A 17829-nucleotide genomic window follows, 5' to 3' on the forward strand; every position below is an offset into this window, starting at 1 on the left:
TCAGTTAACAACTTTACAGAGTAAAACAAAATACTAACACTTTACATTAAAATAGTTCTTTTAGCACTTCGAGAGGTCTCTCACATGTACAACATTATGTGACCATTATTACAAATATATGAAAAAGCCAGGGCTATATAGCATAATTTAATTTGTATGCCTTGGTAAGTCATCCATATATGCAAACTAACAACTCAAAAAATAATCTGCATAGTTAGTTCATGAAAACGTTATTGCTTCATTTATAAAAACTTAAAAACGAAAAGGCACACTACTGATAGCTAAGACTAAGTATTAAGTTATTTGACATCTCTGCCTAAGTAATATGCCTACCTATACCTCCCACCCACACTATTTGAGAATCAGTGTCTTTGTCTATAAATTGGAATTAAAACACAAGCATTTCCTGCTTAACATCAGTAGTCCATTTAAGAAAAATCAGACATCCTATTCAAATGTCAACCAAAAGCCCGTTTCCCATTATTTTGACTGGGAAAAAATATATTCAAACCCAAATACTCAGTCTCCTAAAATGCAACTGAAACACATTTATAGAAGCAACAGACATTATGATGAGATGTAAAATGATGAGAAATTTTCTGCTATTAGATGTAACATTTATGGCATCTTATAATTAACAAAAGGAGCACAGGTTAAAAAAGTTTAGACAGGGCTTCTCCGGTGGTGCGGTGGTTAAGAATCTGCCTGCCAATTCAGGAGACACGGGTTCGAGCCCTGGTCCAGGAAGATCCCACATGCCATGGAGTAACAAAGCCTGCATGCCACAGCTACTGAAGCCCACAAACCTAGAGCCCGTGCTCCACAACAAGAGAAGCCACCACAATGAGAAGCCTGTACACCGCAATGAAGAGTAGCCCCTGCTCTCTGCAACTAGAGAAAACCCATGTGCAACAATGAAGACCCAACACGGCCACAAAAAAAAAAAAAAAAAAAAAAAAAAGTTTAGACAGACTACCTTTGCCCATTGACTGAGTCTGCAGCAATGTGGGTATGGTCATGCCACTGTTAGATGACAATAGGAAAATATCATCAAGAAACACTGATTTAGGGGCTTCCCTGGTGGCACAGTGGTTGAGAGTCTGCCTGCTAATGCAGGGGACACGGGTTCGAGCCCTGGTCTGGGAGGATCCCACATGCTGCGGAGCAACTGTGCCTGTGAGCCACGACTACTGAGCCTGCGCGTCTGGAGCCTGTGCTCCGCAACAAGAGGCCATGATAGTGAGAGGCCCGTGCACTGTGATGAAGAGCGGCCCCCGCTTGCCACAACTAGAGAAAGCCCTCGCACAGGAACGAAGACGCAACACAGCAAAAATAAATAAATTAATTAATAAAAAAACCTCCTACCCCCAACATCTTCTTTAAAAAAACTAAAAAGAAACACTGATTTAATAAAAGATATTCTTTAATAATTCATGTTATTTCTGAAAAATAAAAAAAATCTTATCTTTCCCAATTCTGAAAAAGATACAATGAAAGAACAAGGAGACAATAGTCTGCCTGGATCTCTGTCTCCACTCTTGCAGTTTACAGTGCTGCAGAATTACCAGCTGGCCTAGAATAATCCTGTTATGTCTCTAATAGAAAATTAGTGGCCTAGCATCAACTCAAGGTTACTGCAAGTCTCACTCATCATTTATACTGGGGTTCACTGTATCTCTTCAACCAAGTCTTATCTTTATAACTGCAGGGCTAACAGGGTCTTTGGCCCACACCATGTTCCAATACTCTTGACCATTGTTAGGATACCATACCGAGTTCTTCCAGGATCTGGAAGAATTAACAGAGAAGATAATATCAGAACTAAGATCTAGAGGCCTATTCCTGACTTATGACGAGGGTAGTTTTCACCACCTTGTCGAGAACATGGCCTTGTGTTGACGGCAACAGTTTTCGGAATGCCAAAAGACTCACTTTTGTCATAGCACAAAGACGACGTTCTTATACTTACAGCCTACCCATGCCCTTGCTATCTTTCTGTTACCAAATCACCTTGGTTCTTCAATGTTCTATCTTGGCTCAATTCCATGTCCTATAAATAGATGTTATGTAATGTAATAATTTACCAGTTTGTTTGGTCATTATTGGTCTGGCCCAATTATTGCAGTTCTACTCTTGCCACCCCAGAAATGCAGGTGAAAGGGAGTGACATGATGGAAATGTGAAGGGAGAGTGTTTGGTTCTCACACTGACCATTATCACATTGCTGGTGATACTGGCATTCATTCCCAGGGATGCTAAATACCTTGTGCAAAAATCAACTGTCCTGTCCAATAGACCAAAGACGTAATCTGTTTAAGAGCAGTAGTAGTAACTGAGTCCCAGTTTTAATAAAAAATTTTTATGGAAAACATGGACATTGATACAAGAGCTGTCTCTAGCTAGTTCTACCATTTTCCTTAAGTCATTTAAGCTTTATGAGCTTCAGTTTCCACATCATAAAATTGGGCTTAATAACACTGTTTAATTTTTATAATATTTTGAATTATTTTACATTTTTATCAGTGTATTTACAAAATATTGCTATCTTATATCCTACACAATTACATTTATGGAAAAACCTGTTTTTCGGTGACTTTCTAAGGCATTAATTAAATACTGCAACTAATTCCTTAACCTCCTAAGCATAAGGAAGCATGCTTTAAAACCCCCTTCCTATGTCCAGTAAAAACCCCAAAGACTATATGCAACAGTAAAAGAATATCAGAAGTTACATGAGATACTACAGTTTCTTCAAAGGTCTCAGGAAACTGAAACACATGTGGGCATGACTGACAGAATAACTAAAAAGACGGAAATAGGTGATTTTAACCTTGAATCAAAGAAGCACTGACTGACTCAGAAAGTGAAAAATATAAAGGAAAATAAAATATCAAGGAGAAAATCTGTAGGAGACATTCCTCATTCTGAGTTAACATTAGCGAACGAGGCAGAAACGAACTAAGACAAATGGGCAAAAGGGGAAACACAAAGATGTCACAGCTATCTGAAAAGGAGGCTTTACATAATAAATTAAGAATGGCATACCACCAATAAAATGGACAACCGGGAAGAAATGGACAAATGCTTAGAAAAGCACAACCTTCTGAGACTCAACCAGGAAGAAACAGAAAATATAAACAGACCAATCACAAGCACTGAAATTGAGACTGGGATTAAAAATCTTCCAACGAACAAAAGCCCAGGACCAGACGGCTTCACAGGCAAATTCTACCAAACATTTGGAGAAGAGATACACCTATCCTTCTCAAACTCTTCCAAAATATAGCAGAAGGACAAACACTCCCAAACTCATTCAATGAGGCCACCATCACCATCACTTGGTTCTGATACCAAAATCAGACAAAGAGGTCACAAAGAAAGAAAACTACAGGCCAATATCACTGATGAACATAGATGCAAAAATCCTCAACAAAATACTAGCAAACAGAATCCAACAGCACATTAAAAGGATCATACACCATGATCAAGTGGGGTTTATTCCAGGAATGCAAGGATTCTTCAATATATGCAAATCAATCAATGTGATACATCACAGTAACAAACTGAAGGAGAAAAACCATACGATCCTCTCAATAGATGCAGAAAAAGATTTTCACAAAATTCAACACCCATTTATGATAAAAACCCTCCAGAAAGTAGGCATAGAGGGAACTTACCTCAATATAATAAAGGCCATATATGACAAACCCACAGCCAACATCATTCTCAATGGTGAAAAACTGAAACCATTTCCACTAAGATCAGGAAAAAGACAAGGTTGCCCACTCTCACCACTATTATTCAACATAGTTTTGGAAGTTTTAGCCACAGCAATCAGAGAAGAAAAAGACATAAAAGGATTCCAAACTGGAAAAGAAGAAGTAAAGCCATCATTGTTTGCAGATGACATGATACTATACATACAGAATCCTAAAGATGTTACCAGAAAACTACTAGAGCTAATCAATGAATTTGGTAAAGTTTCAGGATACAAAATTAATGCACAGAAATCTCTTGCATTCCTATACACTAATAATGAAAAATCTGAAAGAGAAATTAAGGAAACACTCCCATTTACCATTGCAACAAAAAGAATAAAATACCTAGGAATAAACCTACCTAAGGAGACAAAAGACCTGTATGCAGAAAATTATAAGACACTGATGAAAGAAATTAAAGATGATACAAACAGATGGAGAGATATACCATGTTCTTGGATTGGAAGAATCAACATTGTGAAAATGACTATACTACTCAAAGCAATCTACAGATTCAATGCAATCCCTATCAAACTACCAGTGGCATTTTCCGCACAACTAGAACAAAAAATTTCACAATCTGTATGGAAACACAAAAGACCCCGGATAGCCAAAGCAATCTTGAGAAAGAAAATTAGAGCTGGAGGAATCAGGCTCCCAGACTTCAGACTGTACTACAAAGCTACAGTCATCAAGACAGTATGGTAGTGGCACAAAACCAGAAAGATAGATCAATGGAACAGGATAGAAAGCCCAGAGATAAACCCACGCACATATGGTCACCTTATTTTTGATAAAGGAGGCAGAATATACAATGCAGAAAAGACAGCCTCTTCAATAAGTGGTGCTGGGAAAACTGGACAGCTATATGTAAAAGAATGAAATGAGAACACTCCCTAACACCATACACAAAAATAAACTCAACATGGATTAAAGACCTAAATGTAAGGCCAGACACTATAAAACTCTTAGAGAAAAACATAGGCAGAACACTCTATGACATAAATCACAGCAAGATCCTTTTTGACCCACCTCCTAGAGAAATGAAAATAAAGACAAAAATAAACACATGGGACCTAATGAAACTTAAAAGCTTTTGCACAGCAAAGGAAACCATAAACAGGACAAAACCACAACCCTCAGGATGGGAGAAAATATTTTCAAACGATTAATCTCCAAAAGGTTAAAAGGAGATTAATGCCCAAAAGGACAAAGGATTAATCTCCAAAGTTTACAAGCAGCTCATGGAGCTCAATATCAAAAAAACAAATAACCCAATCCAAAAATGGGCCAAAGACCTAAATAGACATTTCTCCAAAGAAGATATACAGATGGCCAACAAACATGTGAAAGGATGCTCAACATCTCTAATCATTAGCGAAATGCAAATCAAAACTACAATGAGGTATCACCTCACACTGGTCAGAATGGCCATCATCAAAAAATCTACAAACAGTAAATGCTGGAGAGGCGGGTGGAGAAAAGGGAACCCTCTTGCACTCTTGGTGGGAATGTAAATTGGTACAGCCACTATGGAGAACAGTATGGAGGTTCCTTAAAAAACTAAAAATGGAACTACCATACGCCCCAGGAATCCCACTACTGGGCATATACCCTGAGAAAACCATAATTCAAAAAGAGTCATGTACCACAATGTTCACTGCAGCTCTATTTACAATAGCCAGGACATGGAAGCAACCTAAGTGTCCATCAACAGATGAATGGATAAAGAAGATTGGCACATATATACAATGGAATATTACTCAGCCATAAAAAATGAAATTGAGTTATTTGTAGTGAGGTGGATGGACCTAGAGTCTGTCATACAGAGTGAAGTCAGAAAGAGAAAAACAAATACCGTATGCTAACACATATATATGGAATCTAAAATAAAAAAAAAATGGTTCTGAAGAACCTGGGGGCAGGACAGGAATAAAGACACAGACATAGAGAATGGACTTGAGGACACAGGGAGGGGGAAGGGTAAGCTGGGAAGAAGTGAGAGAGTGGCATGGACACATATACATTACCAAATGTAAAACAGCTAGTGGGAAGCAGCCACATAGCACAGGGAGATCAGTTCAGCACTTTGTGACCACCTAAAGGGGTGGGATATGGAGGGTGGGAGCAAGATGCAAGATGGAGGAGATATGGGGATACATGTATATGTATAGCTGATTCACTTTGTTATAAAGCAGAAATTAACATTCCATTGTAAAGCGATTATACTCCAATAAAGATGTTAAAAAATTAAAAATTAAAAAATTAAAAATATATACTTCTCTATAAGTTAAGAAGAATAAATAACATTGAAAATATTAAATATTTTAAAAATTAAGTCAATGTATAAAAGTCATAAAATAAACTATTTCTTGTTAAAAAAAAGAATGGCATACCATATGCATCAAGGAAGTGTATCACAAGTAGTTGGACTATAACTACATATAATCAACATTTATTGTATCTATATGTTTAATATTAAAACAGGTTACATGGAGCAATCAGCATGGAAAAATACATTGATAGTTACAAGTCACACTGTCCTTCAACTGAAATTTCAAATTACGTCTTTGGCATGAATCCAATGGTACATCATTGCTCTGTAAAATATGCAGTTTTCACACTGCTGCACGTTAACTAACAAGAGGTATAAATTGTATATCTTGGTCATACCCTGTGGACCATATGGAATTAAGCGGTAGACCAGAGCTTGTCCCCCTTCTTGTCCAAAACCCAGAGGAATAGATAACTAAGGGCTGTAGACATAAAGACTAGTGGTTAGGTGGTTGGTATGTAACCTAACTTGAAGCAGGTTATGCATACAGAGACCTAATCGAAGAAAAATCGCTAATGGCTATGTTTTCTTCTTTCCTCTTACATATTACTAATTAAAGACCAAGAATGCATTATGATGATATTAAAACATCTTTCTCATTGCCTAACAATCCAGTTTCTTCAGTACCAGCGCAGATAGCTTGGCAGCCAGCCGCCACATGGTTACCAATGATCCATGTCTCCTGACATTGACACCCTTGTGTAGCCTGATCCCACACTGTACCAGGGCTGGTCTTTGTGACTAATAACAACTGGCAGAAGAGATAGTAAGGTGATATATCACTGATGAAATTAGGTTATAAAAAAGACCACTATTGGGCTTCCCTGGTGGCGCAGTGGTTGAGAGTCCGCCTGCTGATGCAGGGGACACGGGTTCGTGCCCCGGTCTGGGAAGATCCCACATGCCGTGGAACAGCTGGGCCTGTGAGCCACGGCCACTGGGCCCATGCATCTGGAGCCTGTGCTCCGCAACGGGAGAGGCCACAACAGTGAGAGGCCCGCGTACCACAAAAAAAAAAAAAAAAAAAAAAAAAAAAAGGACCACTATTTCTGTCTTGGGCTGGCTCTCTTGCATACATGTTTTCTTTTCCCTCCCTCTTTCCCCGGAAAGCATCCTGCCATGCTGTGAGCAGCCCAATGGCCAGGAACTGATGTCTCCAACCAAGAGCCAGTAAGAAGTAACAGCCAGTAAAACCAACCAAGAACCACAGGAATAATCTTGGAAGAAATTTCTGTAGCCCCAGGGGTGCCTTGAGATGACGGAAAAACCAGGCTACAGTATAACCTCATGAGAAACCTTGAGCCACTACCACCCTATTAAGTGACTCTCGTATTTCTTACCCGGAGTCCCTGTGCAAGAGAAGAACTGTTTGCTGTTTTAAGCTGCTAAATTTTAGGACAATTTGTTACACAGCAATAACTAACGAATACAGATGGCAAGAATTAGGGTATATTCTGTTTAAAAGCTGACAAACCAACTACTTGATATTTCAGCATTTTCAGAAATTAAGCAGGCAAACCAAGTAAAAGTCACGTATAGTCACATAAACCTGGATTTTTCCTATAAGTCAATGATATATCTATTGGGAGAAAAAAGTCGTATGAACCAATGTTGGCTACGAATCGACTTTATGATTTTAACAAAACTTTAGCATTTTAAATTTCTTCCTTATTTTACTTTCTTCAATAGAGCCTCAGTTTCAGCTTCATTGATGATCCAAACCAGGTAGGAAAAAAGTGTATTTTCCACTTTCAGTGGAAATAACCTCCTTTCAATTGTAACAGAGCAGCTTAAAGATTGCTTAAGGTGGAGATAATGGCTTATATGAATTGTGTGTAATGCTGCATTAACTTGTTGTCATTACCATCATTATTAAAACTGCAGCCAAACATTCGCCATGTGCTCTACAGGGCACATTAGCTTATACAAGACATCACTGATACCCTCTAAGAACAGATCCAAAGAGTTCAAAAGCAGTGAGTTCTCATCGATACATGAAAAAAAAAAAAAAAAAAAAACCTAGATTGTACTACATCAACTTAGAAGCACGCAATGTAGGAATTAGAAGATTCGGTTAATCTTATTTTTCAAACAAAATCTTAACAAATAGAAGTTAGCTTTGGAGGTTACAATCAAAAGTGAAGCAGGAAATATAAGGGAAATTCATCTAAAGGTATTAACTCAAAATTTCCCTTCACCCCTGAGCCATTCAGAAACAAAAAAAGCTGGCTTCCCATGCTTTCCTGCTATTTCCTCATCCTGTCAGATTGACACCTGCAGTCTTGGCAAGCTGGCAGCATTCAAGAGAGAGAGAGAAGAGTCACATCTGGCCAGATCTTCAACTGGTTTCTGAGTCTGTTTGTCCCTGCTTCTCCTGCTGTTTCTTCTGCTCCCGAAAATATGATTAATGTCTATGAATTTGCAAGACTCTGCATTGTAAGCAAGGCTGAGGGCTTTCCATCCCAAGGAGGTTGAGGTATGGAGTTAAAGAGAAGTGAGACTGCGGGGAATGAATAGAAACATGCCATTGTTAAAGTAATTGAGCATGAATATCAAACACTGACGTGGGAGCAGTCTTCATTTGCTGATGGAAAGGCTGATCAGCTGGTGGGTAGATGGGGTGTGCACAGATCTGCATTCACTGCTGGCCCCAGAATTTCCATCACAACAGCCTACACTTTATAACCTCGGTAACCTTGTTTCCTCACCTAGATTCATGTTTCCCTTTTTTCTCTTTCTTTTCTTTTTCCTTTTCCCTTCTTTCCTTCTATCCTCCCCTGCCTCCCCCTCCCTCCTTTCTTCCTACAAAAGTTTTCCTCTTTCTTCTTTATGAATTTATCTCATCCATCCCAGAGCCTTATAAAAGAATTTAAAGTTTCTTTCAATAACTGCTGTTCCTTTTAAAAATGCACAATTTACTAATGCCAGTTCAGAATAACACAGATGATGGTGTTGTGGGTTGAAGAACTGCTGAGGCTATAATTTTCATTTTAAAAACCCTGCATTGTCCTCTAAAGCCAGTGAAAGCTTGAATCATTAATTAGTATAAGACACTCCTGTGTCTTTTATCATTCGCAATTAGATCATTTGTATGTTCTTAAGTGGCAAGGATCTTTGGAAGATGTGCACAATAGTGACAAAATGAACACCTTAATAAGCTGTACATTATTATTAATTTCAAGCTGTAATGAATAGTGTTATTCAGAACAGAGTAGTTCTGTTCTGAATAACACTATTATTTCAGTAATAGTTTCAAGAAAACTAATATTAAAAAAAAATAACGTGTTCTAAAATTCTAGGCACACACAATTAGGGATTTTTATAAAAATTCACTTACAAAGATGTTTTTCATTTACAATAAAATGGACAACATTTAAAGTACATCAATTGGGAATTGGTTAAGTAAAATACAATACATTCATTAAATGAAATTTAAAATGATGTGTGAAAAATACATAATTAATGAGGATGTAGACAATGTAGTATATTTTTAATGAGGCATAAAAACTATAAACTCATTTAAAATATCCATGCTTAAAAGACTAAGCATTAATGTTTAACTGATGGTCACAGAAATTCTAAGATAGTGTTCCCACTTGTCATGTTCTAAATTTCCATTTGAATGTGTATGACAATTGCTAGGAAAAAACTTATTAAGTAACAAAGTAACCAAACAATGAGTTTCTCAATCCCTACACATACACCCAGAAAACCAGGGAAAAAACATAGGGAAAGCAATCATATGAGAAAGACCTTAAATATAGAAGTGTTAATGGTTTACCTTAACAGCGTAGTATTCTCTAACTTCAGGTCTAATAGAATCAAAGTCTCCACTGATGAATTCAGGCACAAAGCTGAAAGAAAGAGTTCCAGGTAAGTCAACTATTTAAGGCTACTTCATTGCTAACCTTTAAAACTATGATTATAAGGACCAGAGAGAGAGCTAATGTACTCAAAAGGAAAAAGAAAAAGAGCCTATTTTCAGAGTGAATGGGATGTTATGTCTTATACGCTTAGTTTCTATACAGCATGATTGAGGGCAACTCCACGTATCCAACTAAGGCGTCAACTTAGTCTCACTATCAGTCAATATTTATCTTGTTTAAAAAAACATATAAAGGGGCTTCCCTGGTGTCGCAGTGGTTAAGAATCCACCTGCCAGGGCTTCCCAGGTGGCGCAGTGGTTGAGAGTCCGCCTGCCGATGCAGGGGACACGGGTTCGTGCCCCAGTGGGGAAGATCCCACATGCTGCAGAGCGGCTGGGCCCGTGAGCCATGGCCGCTGAGCCTGTGCATCCAGAGCCTGTGCTCTGCAACGGGAGAGGCCACACACAGTGAGAGGCCCGCGTACCGCAAAAAAAAAAAAAAAAAGAATCCACCTGCCAATGCAGGGGACGCGAGTTCGAGCCCTGGTCCGGGAAGATCCCACGTGCCGTGGAGCAACTAAGCCCGTGTGCCACAACTACTGAGCCTGCACTCTAGAGTCCATGAGCCACAGCTACTGAGCCTACGTGCCTAGAGCCCATGCTCCGCAACAAGAGAAGCCACCACAATGAGAAACCTGCACACCACAAAGAAGAGTAGCACCACTCGTCGCAGCTAGAGAAAGCCTGCGCTCAGCAATGAAGACCCAATGCAGCCAAAGATAAATAAATAAATAAATAAATAAATTTATTTTAAAAAAATATATATAAAGACTAAAGAAGATTATTGGTTTAAAAAAAGCTCTCAATTCAAAACCCTATCACAAAGACTCATAGTCTTTGCATAGTACCTTCTACAAATATATACAAACTTTGATAGTATTTTACCCTTATAACAGTTCAAAACTTCCAGCAGATTTGAACTGAACAAATGATGATGAGGATTAGGCATTCTTTGTAGAGCAGGAGTCAGTCCAAAAACATTTTCTAAATATCCTACTGACATATTTATAGAAATAGGAATCTTCTAGATAGGTCTGCAAGACCACAAAGGTCACGGTTACTAAACAGAGAGAATTAATAAGGAAGAGTATTTAAAAACCCATACTAACCTTGTTCTATTCTACAATGTTTTTAATTTCTTAACCCAATTGTAAATAGTACTTCTTAGGTCAACTCTAACTAGTCTATGCTGGACCAACTCTTCTTTGATCTATACATCTTCTTAGGACTAAATGGTTAAGAGAAAATTCTACCACAGAGTTCTGTACCATATAAACTGCATAGTTTTGTCTTTTCATTAAACAATGATAGTTACTTTATTAAAATTTTCAATCAATTGATTTCAGAAACATTCACTGAACATCAGCCATGTGCAAAAAACAACAGTTCTCTCAGAATAAGGCAAAACTGGGAAGTAAAATAGGTTTCTAAATCACCTTGCCTGGTTTCAACATCTTCCTACAAACTTGTCTCCTCAAAACGTCCCTACCATAGTATCTATGAATTTCAAAATTTCATTTTATACCTATTTTGGTAACTCCCTTATATCTTAATTAGGACTAAAGATAGACTATTAATTCACACCTCTTTTTTCTTCCTGTTGCCAAAATTAATTCATTTTCAAACTTTCTTTCAAATGCCTCCACTTACCACCATTCAACCATACACAAGTTAAAACGCATAAGGATCACAGAATATTCATGCTTCTTATGGTCTGAATGTTTATGTCCCTGCAAAATTCAAATTCATATGTTGAAACCCTAACACCTAAATTAGGAGGTGATTAGTTCAAGAGGGTGGAGCCCTCATGAATAGATGAGTGCCCTTATAAGAGAAACCCCAGAAAGCTTTCCCCGCTTCCATCACATGAGGACAAAGCAAGAAGACAGCCATCTATAAAACAGGGAACAGACCTCACCATACAGTGAATCTGCTGGCACTCTGACCTAGAACTTCCCAGCCTCCAGAACTGGGAGAAGTAAGTGTCTGTTGTTTATGAACAATCCAGTCTATGGTATTCTGTTATAGCAACTTAAAGGGATTGAGACATTGCTGGAAAGGATAAAAGAAACCATTCCTCCAATACCTCCATTATCCTTTTAAAGGAATTGAAATCTAAGAAGTCAAGTGAGTTTTGTGTGTCAAGTGAGTTTGGCCAGTACTTCACCATGTAAAGCAGTCATTTTAACTTAGGACTCTGGTTCTGTGCAGTCCAAATCACGTGACGTCCTAATAAGACCTACTCTATGTTCCTCCACAAATTTTAGCACCTCAAATATCAAGAATCAATTTGGCAGTCTCCAAATACTACATTTTTTGACAATAAATAAAATGAAAAATAAAAGCTGATAAATGTAGTCAGCTGAACATCTATCCTCTAGGATATATCGTCTTAAAGAGCATTAGATATTCTTCTTACTCTGCAATTAATGAAGGAAAGCAATCATGTAAATTCACTTATATATTCATGTAAAATATTAACAGGAAGACAAAATTATATAAATAAAAGACAACCAACTTCAGTAAATTTTTAATATAATTTTCTCCAGTATAACATAGAGGCTTTTAAAATGAATAAGGATGCTTATTTCTAAAAAGACTCATAGCAAAAATACACCTGGTATACATGCTGAGATAACTAAAATAATTATAACATTTCCTGATATAATACACTAGTTTTTGAATCTTCCTGAAATGTGCTTTTGGACGTTGCAATTAAAAGCCCACCTAACATTTTCTGAGGCACCTGTTGCCAAGGCACCTGGGCATTCTGAAGAGGTACTTATTGGGGATGACACTTCACAGATGTAGAGGAACTATATTATGATATAAAAGACAGTGTAGGGCTTCCCTGGTGGCGCAGGGGTTGAGAGTCCGCCTGCTGATGCAGGGGACATGGGTTCGTGCCCCGGTCCGGGAGGATCCCACATGCCGTGGAGCGGCTGGGCCCGTGAGCCATGGCCTCTGAGCCTGCGCGTCCGGAGCCTGTGCTCCGCAATGGGAGAGGCCACAACAGTGAGAGGCCCGCGTATCACACACACATACACAAAAAAAAGACAGTGTACACAGAAGATAATTTTCAAAACTGTTTGGAGACTGACTGCACATAGCAACTGATGAAGAGTAAACGGATTTGTGTCACCAGTGATCACATTTCTGTCTACTGTTGATGTACGTCACACCAGTGGACCTCTTCTTGGTATCCTCAGTCTACCAGCACTGACTTGTTAGTATTAAAAGGTGTTACAAACTCCACAAAAATGGCATAGACTCTTTGGTATTTATATTTTAAATATTACTGCACTTGTTTCTCACTAATGACAACATAAGAGATCAAAAAGAGTTGAGAGCAGTTCATGAGCTAAAGATCCATCACATGCAATAACTGAGAGAAAGGTTGACACATATAGAAGATATACTTAACCATGGCGTGTTACCACGCAATGACTGTCTTTCCTAAGACATTTGCTGACCACAGAGCCTTCTCTGCTCCCAAAGAAGATACAACCACTCCCTTCCACCTTCCGCAGCAGTGAATCTCTTACTTTCCATTTCATTTTAAGCAATTTCTGTAAATGTCTTTTGGCTTCTTCTAGACCAAGTTCTTGGAGCAGGAGGTCTCTGATTGATCTTGGTATCCCCCAAAGCACCAAGTACACAGATGGTGACGATAATGTAATAAAGTGAAAAGGCAGAGGAGGAGAAGCAGGAGGGGTGAGGGGATGAAAGGAAGAGAAGTGGGAGTAGGAGGGAAAAGGAGAAAAAGGAAGAGGGGCGGGGGGAGGAAGAGAGGACAAAAAGAGGAAGGAAGACGAGTGAGGGGAGGGGAGGGAAAGAGTGGAGAGGAGGAAGTAGAAAAAATGGTAAAAAGGGAAGAAAAAGGCCAGGAGAGGGAAGGAAGGGCAAGGGGGAAGTGGAAAAGAACAAGGAAAGAAACCTTCAATATGAACTTCTTACTACGCCTGCTCCCTAATTCTTAGCTTGTCCAAATTATTTCACTTCTCTGAGCCTCATTTCGTCTTATGTAAAATGAGGATAATGTGGAGTGGTTGTGAGGATTAAGAGTTAATACATGTAAAGGACTTAGAAGATGCCCGGCACACAGCAAGCAGGATTTAAGCCATTCAGTTAAAGTCAAAGTTATTACTAGAGAAGCTAAGTAACTTGCCCGAGGTTAGAAGGCTAATAAGAGCTAGAACCAAATTTCACACCCAGGCAGCACCGTCTTTATTCTCTAACAGCTGTGTCTACAGCCTCCCAGATACATGCATTTACGAAATGGAGTAAGAGTTTCTTATGGAGAAAGTTCTCTATATAACTGCATTATTCTCCTCCTGATTTTATTAATCAGTGTTAATTTGGTCAACCTGTATATATTAGAAAAGTATCACTGAGGCAGAGGGAAGAAGGATTTGTGCTCGTGGCTAAATAAAGGATAGGGGCTTCCCTGGTGGCGCAGTGGTTGAGAGTCCACCTGCCGATGCAGGGGACACGGGTTCGTGCCCCGGTCTGGGAAGATCCCACATGCCGCGGAGCGGCTAGGCCTGTGAGCCATGGCCGCTGAGCCTGGGCGTCCGGAGCCTGTGCTCCGCAGCGGGAGAGGCCACAACAGTGAGAGGCCCGCGTACAGCAAAAAAAAAAAATTAAAAAAATTAAAAAAAATAAAGGATAGGATCTTGATTAAAGGAATATGTTAGGAGGAGAAATTTTGAGAGCATTGTTGAGAAAGAATATGGCTCCAGATACAAGAAAAAAATAATGGTATCCAATGTAAAGAAACAGGAATTGATCATTCAAAGGTTTGAGCTAATATTCTCTGCAAAACTGCATAACTTAATTAACAGGCAGGAAAAAATCAAGGCTGATCTAAAATACAATAAGTAAAAATGGTACCACATTTTGACTGTGTTTATAGATATAATCAGGTTATTTTACTAAGTCCCTAATAAAGGTATCAAAGATATTTAAATACAGACGGGCCCTGACTTACAATGGTTCAATTTAAGATTTTTTGACTTTAAGTGGTGTGAAAGCAATAAGCATTTAGTAGAAATCACACCTCAAATTTTGAATTTTAATCTCTTCCTAAGCTAGTGATATGACATACTCTCTTGGAGATGCTGGGCAGCCACAGGATCACAAGGGTACACAACTGACACACGATAATTCTCTTTTTCATTTTCAGTACAGTACTCAATAAATTACGTGAGACATTCAACACTTTATTATAAAATAGACTTTGTGTTAGATGATTTTGCCCAACTGTAGGCTAATGTAAGTGTTCTCTGAGTTGAAGGATTACTGTGCCTGGCATAGGAAAATTTTCTTGCTACACTTCCATTAGAATAGGCAACTTAACTTCTCACAAAATCTTGGCCCTTATTTGAAATCTGCCCTACTTGTATATCCAACCAGAGGTGCATGGTAATCAAGCAGCAGTGTGAGTACCAAGTTACTCCATACCATAAGCTATCAATCCTTAGGTGTGCTCTGCTTATGCTTCTAGGTTTATGATTTATTTTAATGAATAGAGAAGTGGTAAAAAGAGGCACAATTATGAAATCATATGAGGCTTCGTGAAAGCATATTTCATTCTAGTCAGGAAACAAACAAACAAATGAATAATTCAGTTCTGTAACGGAGCACTCTAACTCAAAATAAACAATGCATATTTTATGAATCAGTAAAAAGTTAAAATATATAGACAGCTACTACTGCCCATGCTATGGGAATTACCTCTCACTGTAACAACTTGGAAAAATCAGACAAAATATGCTAAACAATGGTATTCAGACAGTGGAAAGCAGGCAGCTCAGGACAGCTGCTGTTAAAAAAAAAGGGAAACAAATAAGATGAGCCCCTATTATTCCTCAGCTTTCTTTCTGAAGGCAATTTCTATCTCAGAGCACAAGGAGGGAAAACTCAAGAGACCTACGGCCTCCCTAACTTGAGGAGACCAAGATTAATTTTAAGGAAAGGTGAAGAGCCTGAAAATGCAGAAAATGGAACCATACAGAGAAAGAGAGCTCTCGAAAGCCTCACTCCTGGTGAGGATGCTATGAACACTGTTGAAATGATAATAAAGGATTTAGAATTTACATAAACTTAGTGGATAAAGCAGTGGCAGGGTTTGAGAGGATTGACTCCAATTTTGCAAGACGTTCTACTGTGGGTAAAATGCTATCGAACAGCACTGCATGCTACAGAGAAGTCATTCATGAAAGGAAGAGTCTGTTGATGTGGCAAACTTCATGGCTGTCTTATTGTAAGAAATGGCCACAGCCATGCCAACGTTCAGCATCCACCACCCTCCGCGGTCAGCAGCCGTCACCACTGAGGCAAGACCCCCCCCACCAGCAAAAAGATGATGAGTCACTGAAGGCTTAGATGATGGCTAGCATCTTTTAGCAAAAGAAATTTTTTAATTTAAGATATATACATTGTAGTTTAAGACATAAGGCTATTGTGCACTTAATAGACTACAGTATGTGTAAACATAATTTTTATATGCACTGGGAAACTAAGAAATCCATGTGACTTGCTTTATTACAACATTTGCTTTATTGCAGTGGTCTGGAACCAAACTCACAGTATCTCTGAGGTATGCCTGTATTTATAGAACACTCCAGCCAACAACAGCAGGTATGGACATTCTTTTTCAACTGCACATGGAATATTCTTCAAAACAGACCATATTCTAGGCCAGGGGTCAACAAATTTTTTTCTTAAAGACCCAGTGAGTATTTTAGCTTCTGTGGACTATAATGTCTCTGTCTCAACTACTTAACTCTGTCATGATAGCAAGGAAGCAGCTGTAGAAAGTAGGAAAACAACGGGCACTGCTGTGTTCCAATAAAACCTTACTTCTAGGCAGCTGACCTGCAAGCTATAGTTTGCCAACTCCTGCTATGGGCCAAAAATAAGACTTAATAGATGTAACGGGACTGACATCATACAAGGTATGCTCCATGACACACAATATTCTTTCTTTTCTCACTTGCTCAAAATCATCAACTGTAAATCAGTACTTCCTGGAATGAAGTATGATCACTAAGAGAATAAGCTATTTGAGACTTTAAAATCTCCATTTATATACAGAATGAAATTGTTATTAATTAAAAATCAATCATATGTCATTAAAGTAGCTTGTGGATTTCAATTTTTCGAAATATATTTTATCCTACTTATAATTCACACTAGCCTAATTGCCCCACTAACTTATATAATTATATAATTATAATTATATTTTTCTTCCCTTTTTACCATTTTTTCTACTTCCTCCTCTCCACTCTTTCCCTCCCCTCCCCTCACTCGTCTTCCTTCCTCTTTTTGTGAACATTATTCTTTAAAGTAATAATTTAACAGCAATTTTATAAATCACATATTTAATCAAAAAGCTTACTATTTAATATAACATTTGGTAAGACGCTACTACAACTGTACCAAGCATATATATCAGATGCTACTTCAGAAATCACTGTACTGCCTCCCAATGCTGGCAGTTCAATGTTATACATGCAGGTGGTGAAATGTGTTGTCGGTGGCTTTCAGGACACATGGGAATGGATTTTTCTCTACACAGAAGGATAACTTGCGTCCTCCCTTGTGGCTTTGCTAGATTTTCAAAGCTCAGGTAACACTACATAACCAACCGGTCGTTTCGGGAGTGAGACTATTTCCATTCCAGAGAACCAGTTTACATGTTTAATTAATGACCTGTCGAGCTGGCACCAAAGAAGGACGAGATATAAAGAAGAAAAAAAAATAATAAATTCAACAGCAAAATCTAAGGTAGAAAGATTTCAGAAGAG

General features: G+C 38.4%; 1 protein-coding gene across 2 annotated transcripts in view; it reads right to left on the reverse strand.

Annotated features, from left to right (window-relative positions):
• TPK1 (thiamin pyrophosphokinase 1) overlaps positions 1-17829 on the reverse strand; it is a 336199-nt gene that overhangs the window by 172653 nt on the left and 145717 nt on the right. For both annotated transcript variants that reach the window (XM_082631771.1, XM_082631772.1), the window contains exon 5: positions 9875-9947. In XM_082631771.1, coding sequence (XP_082487897.1) covers positions 9875-9947 — 73 coding nt within the window. The remainder of the gene's footprint in view (positions 1-9874; positions 9948-17829) is intronic.

Source organism: Mesoplodon mirus, assembly GCF_964341445.2.
Source record: "Mesoplodon mirus genome assembly, chromosome: 9".
Lineage (NCBI taxonomy): Eukaryota > Metazoa > Chordata > Mammalia > Artiodactyla > Ziphiidae > Mesoplodon > Mesoplodon mirus.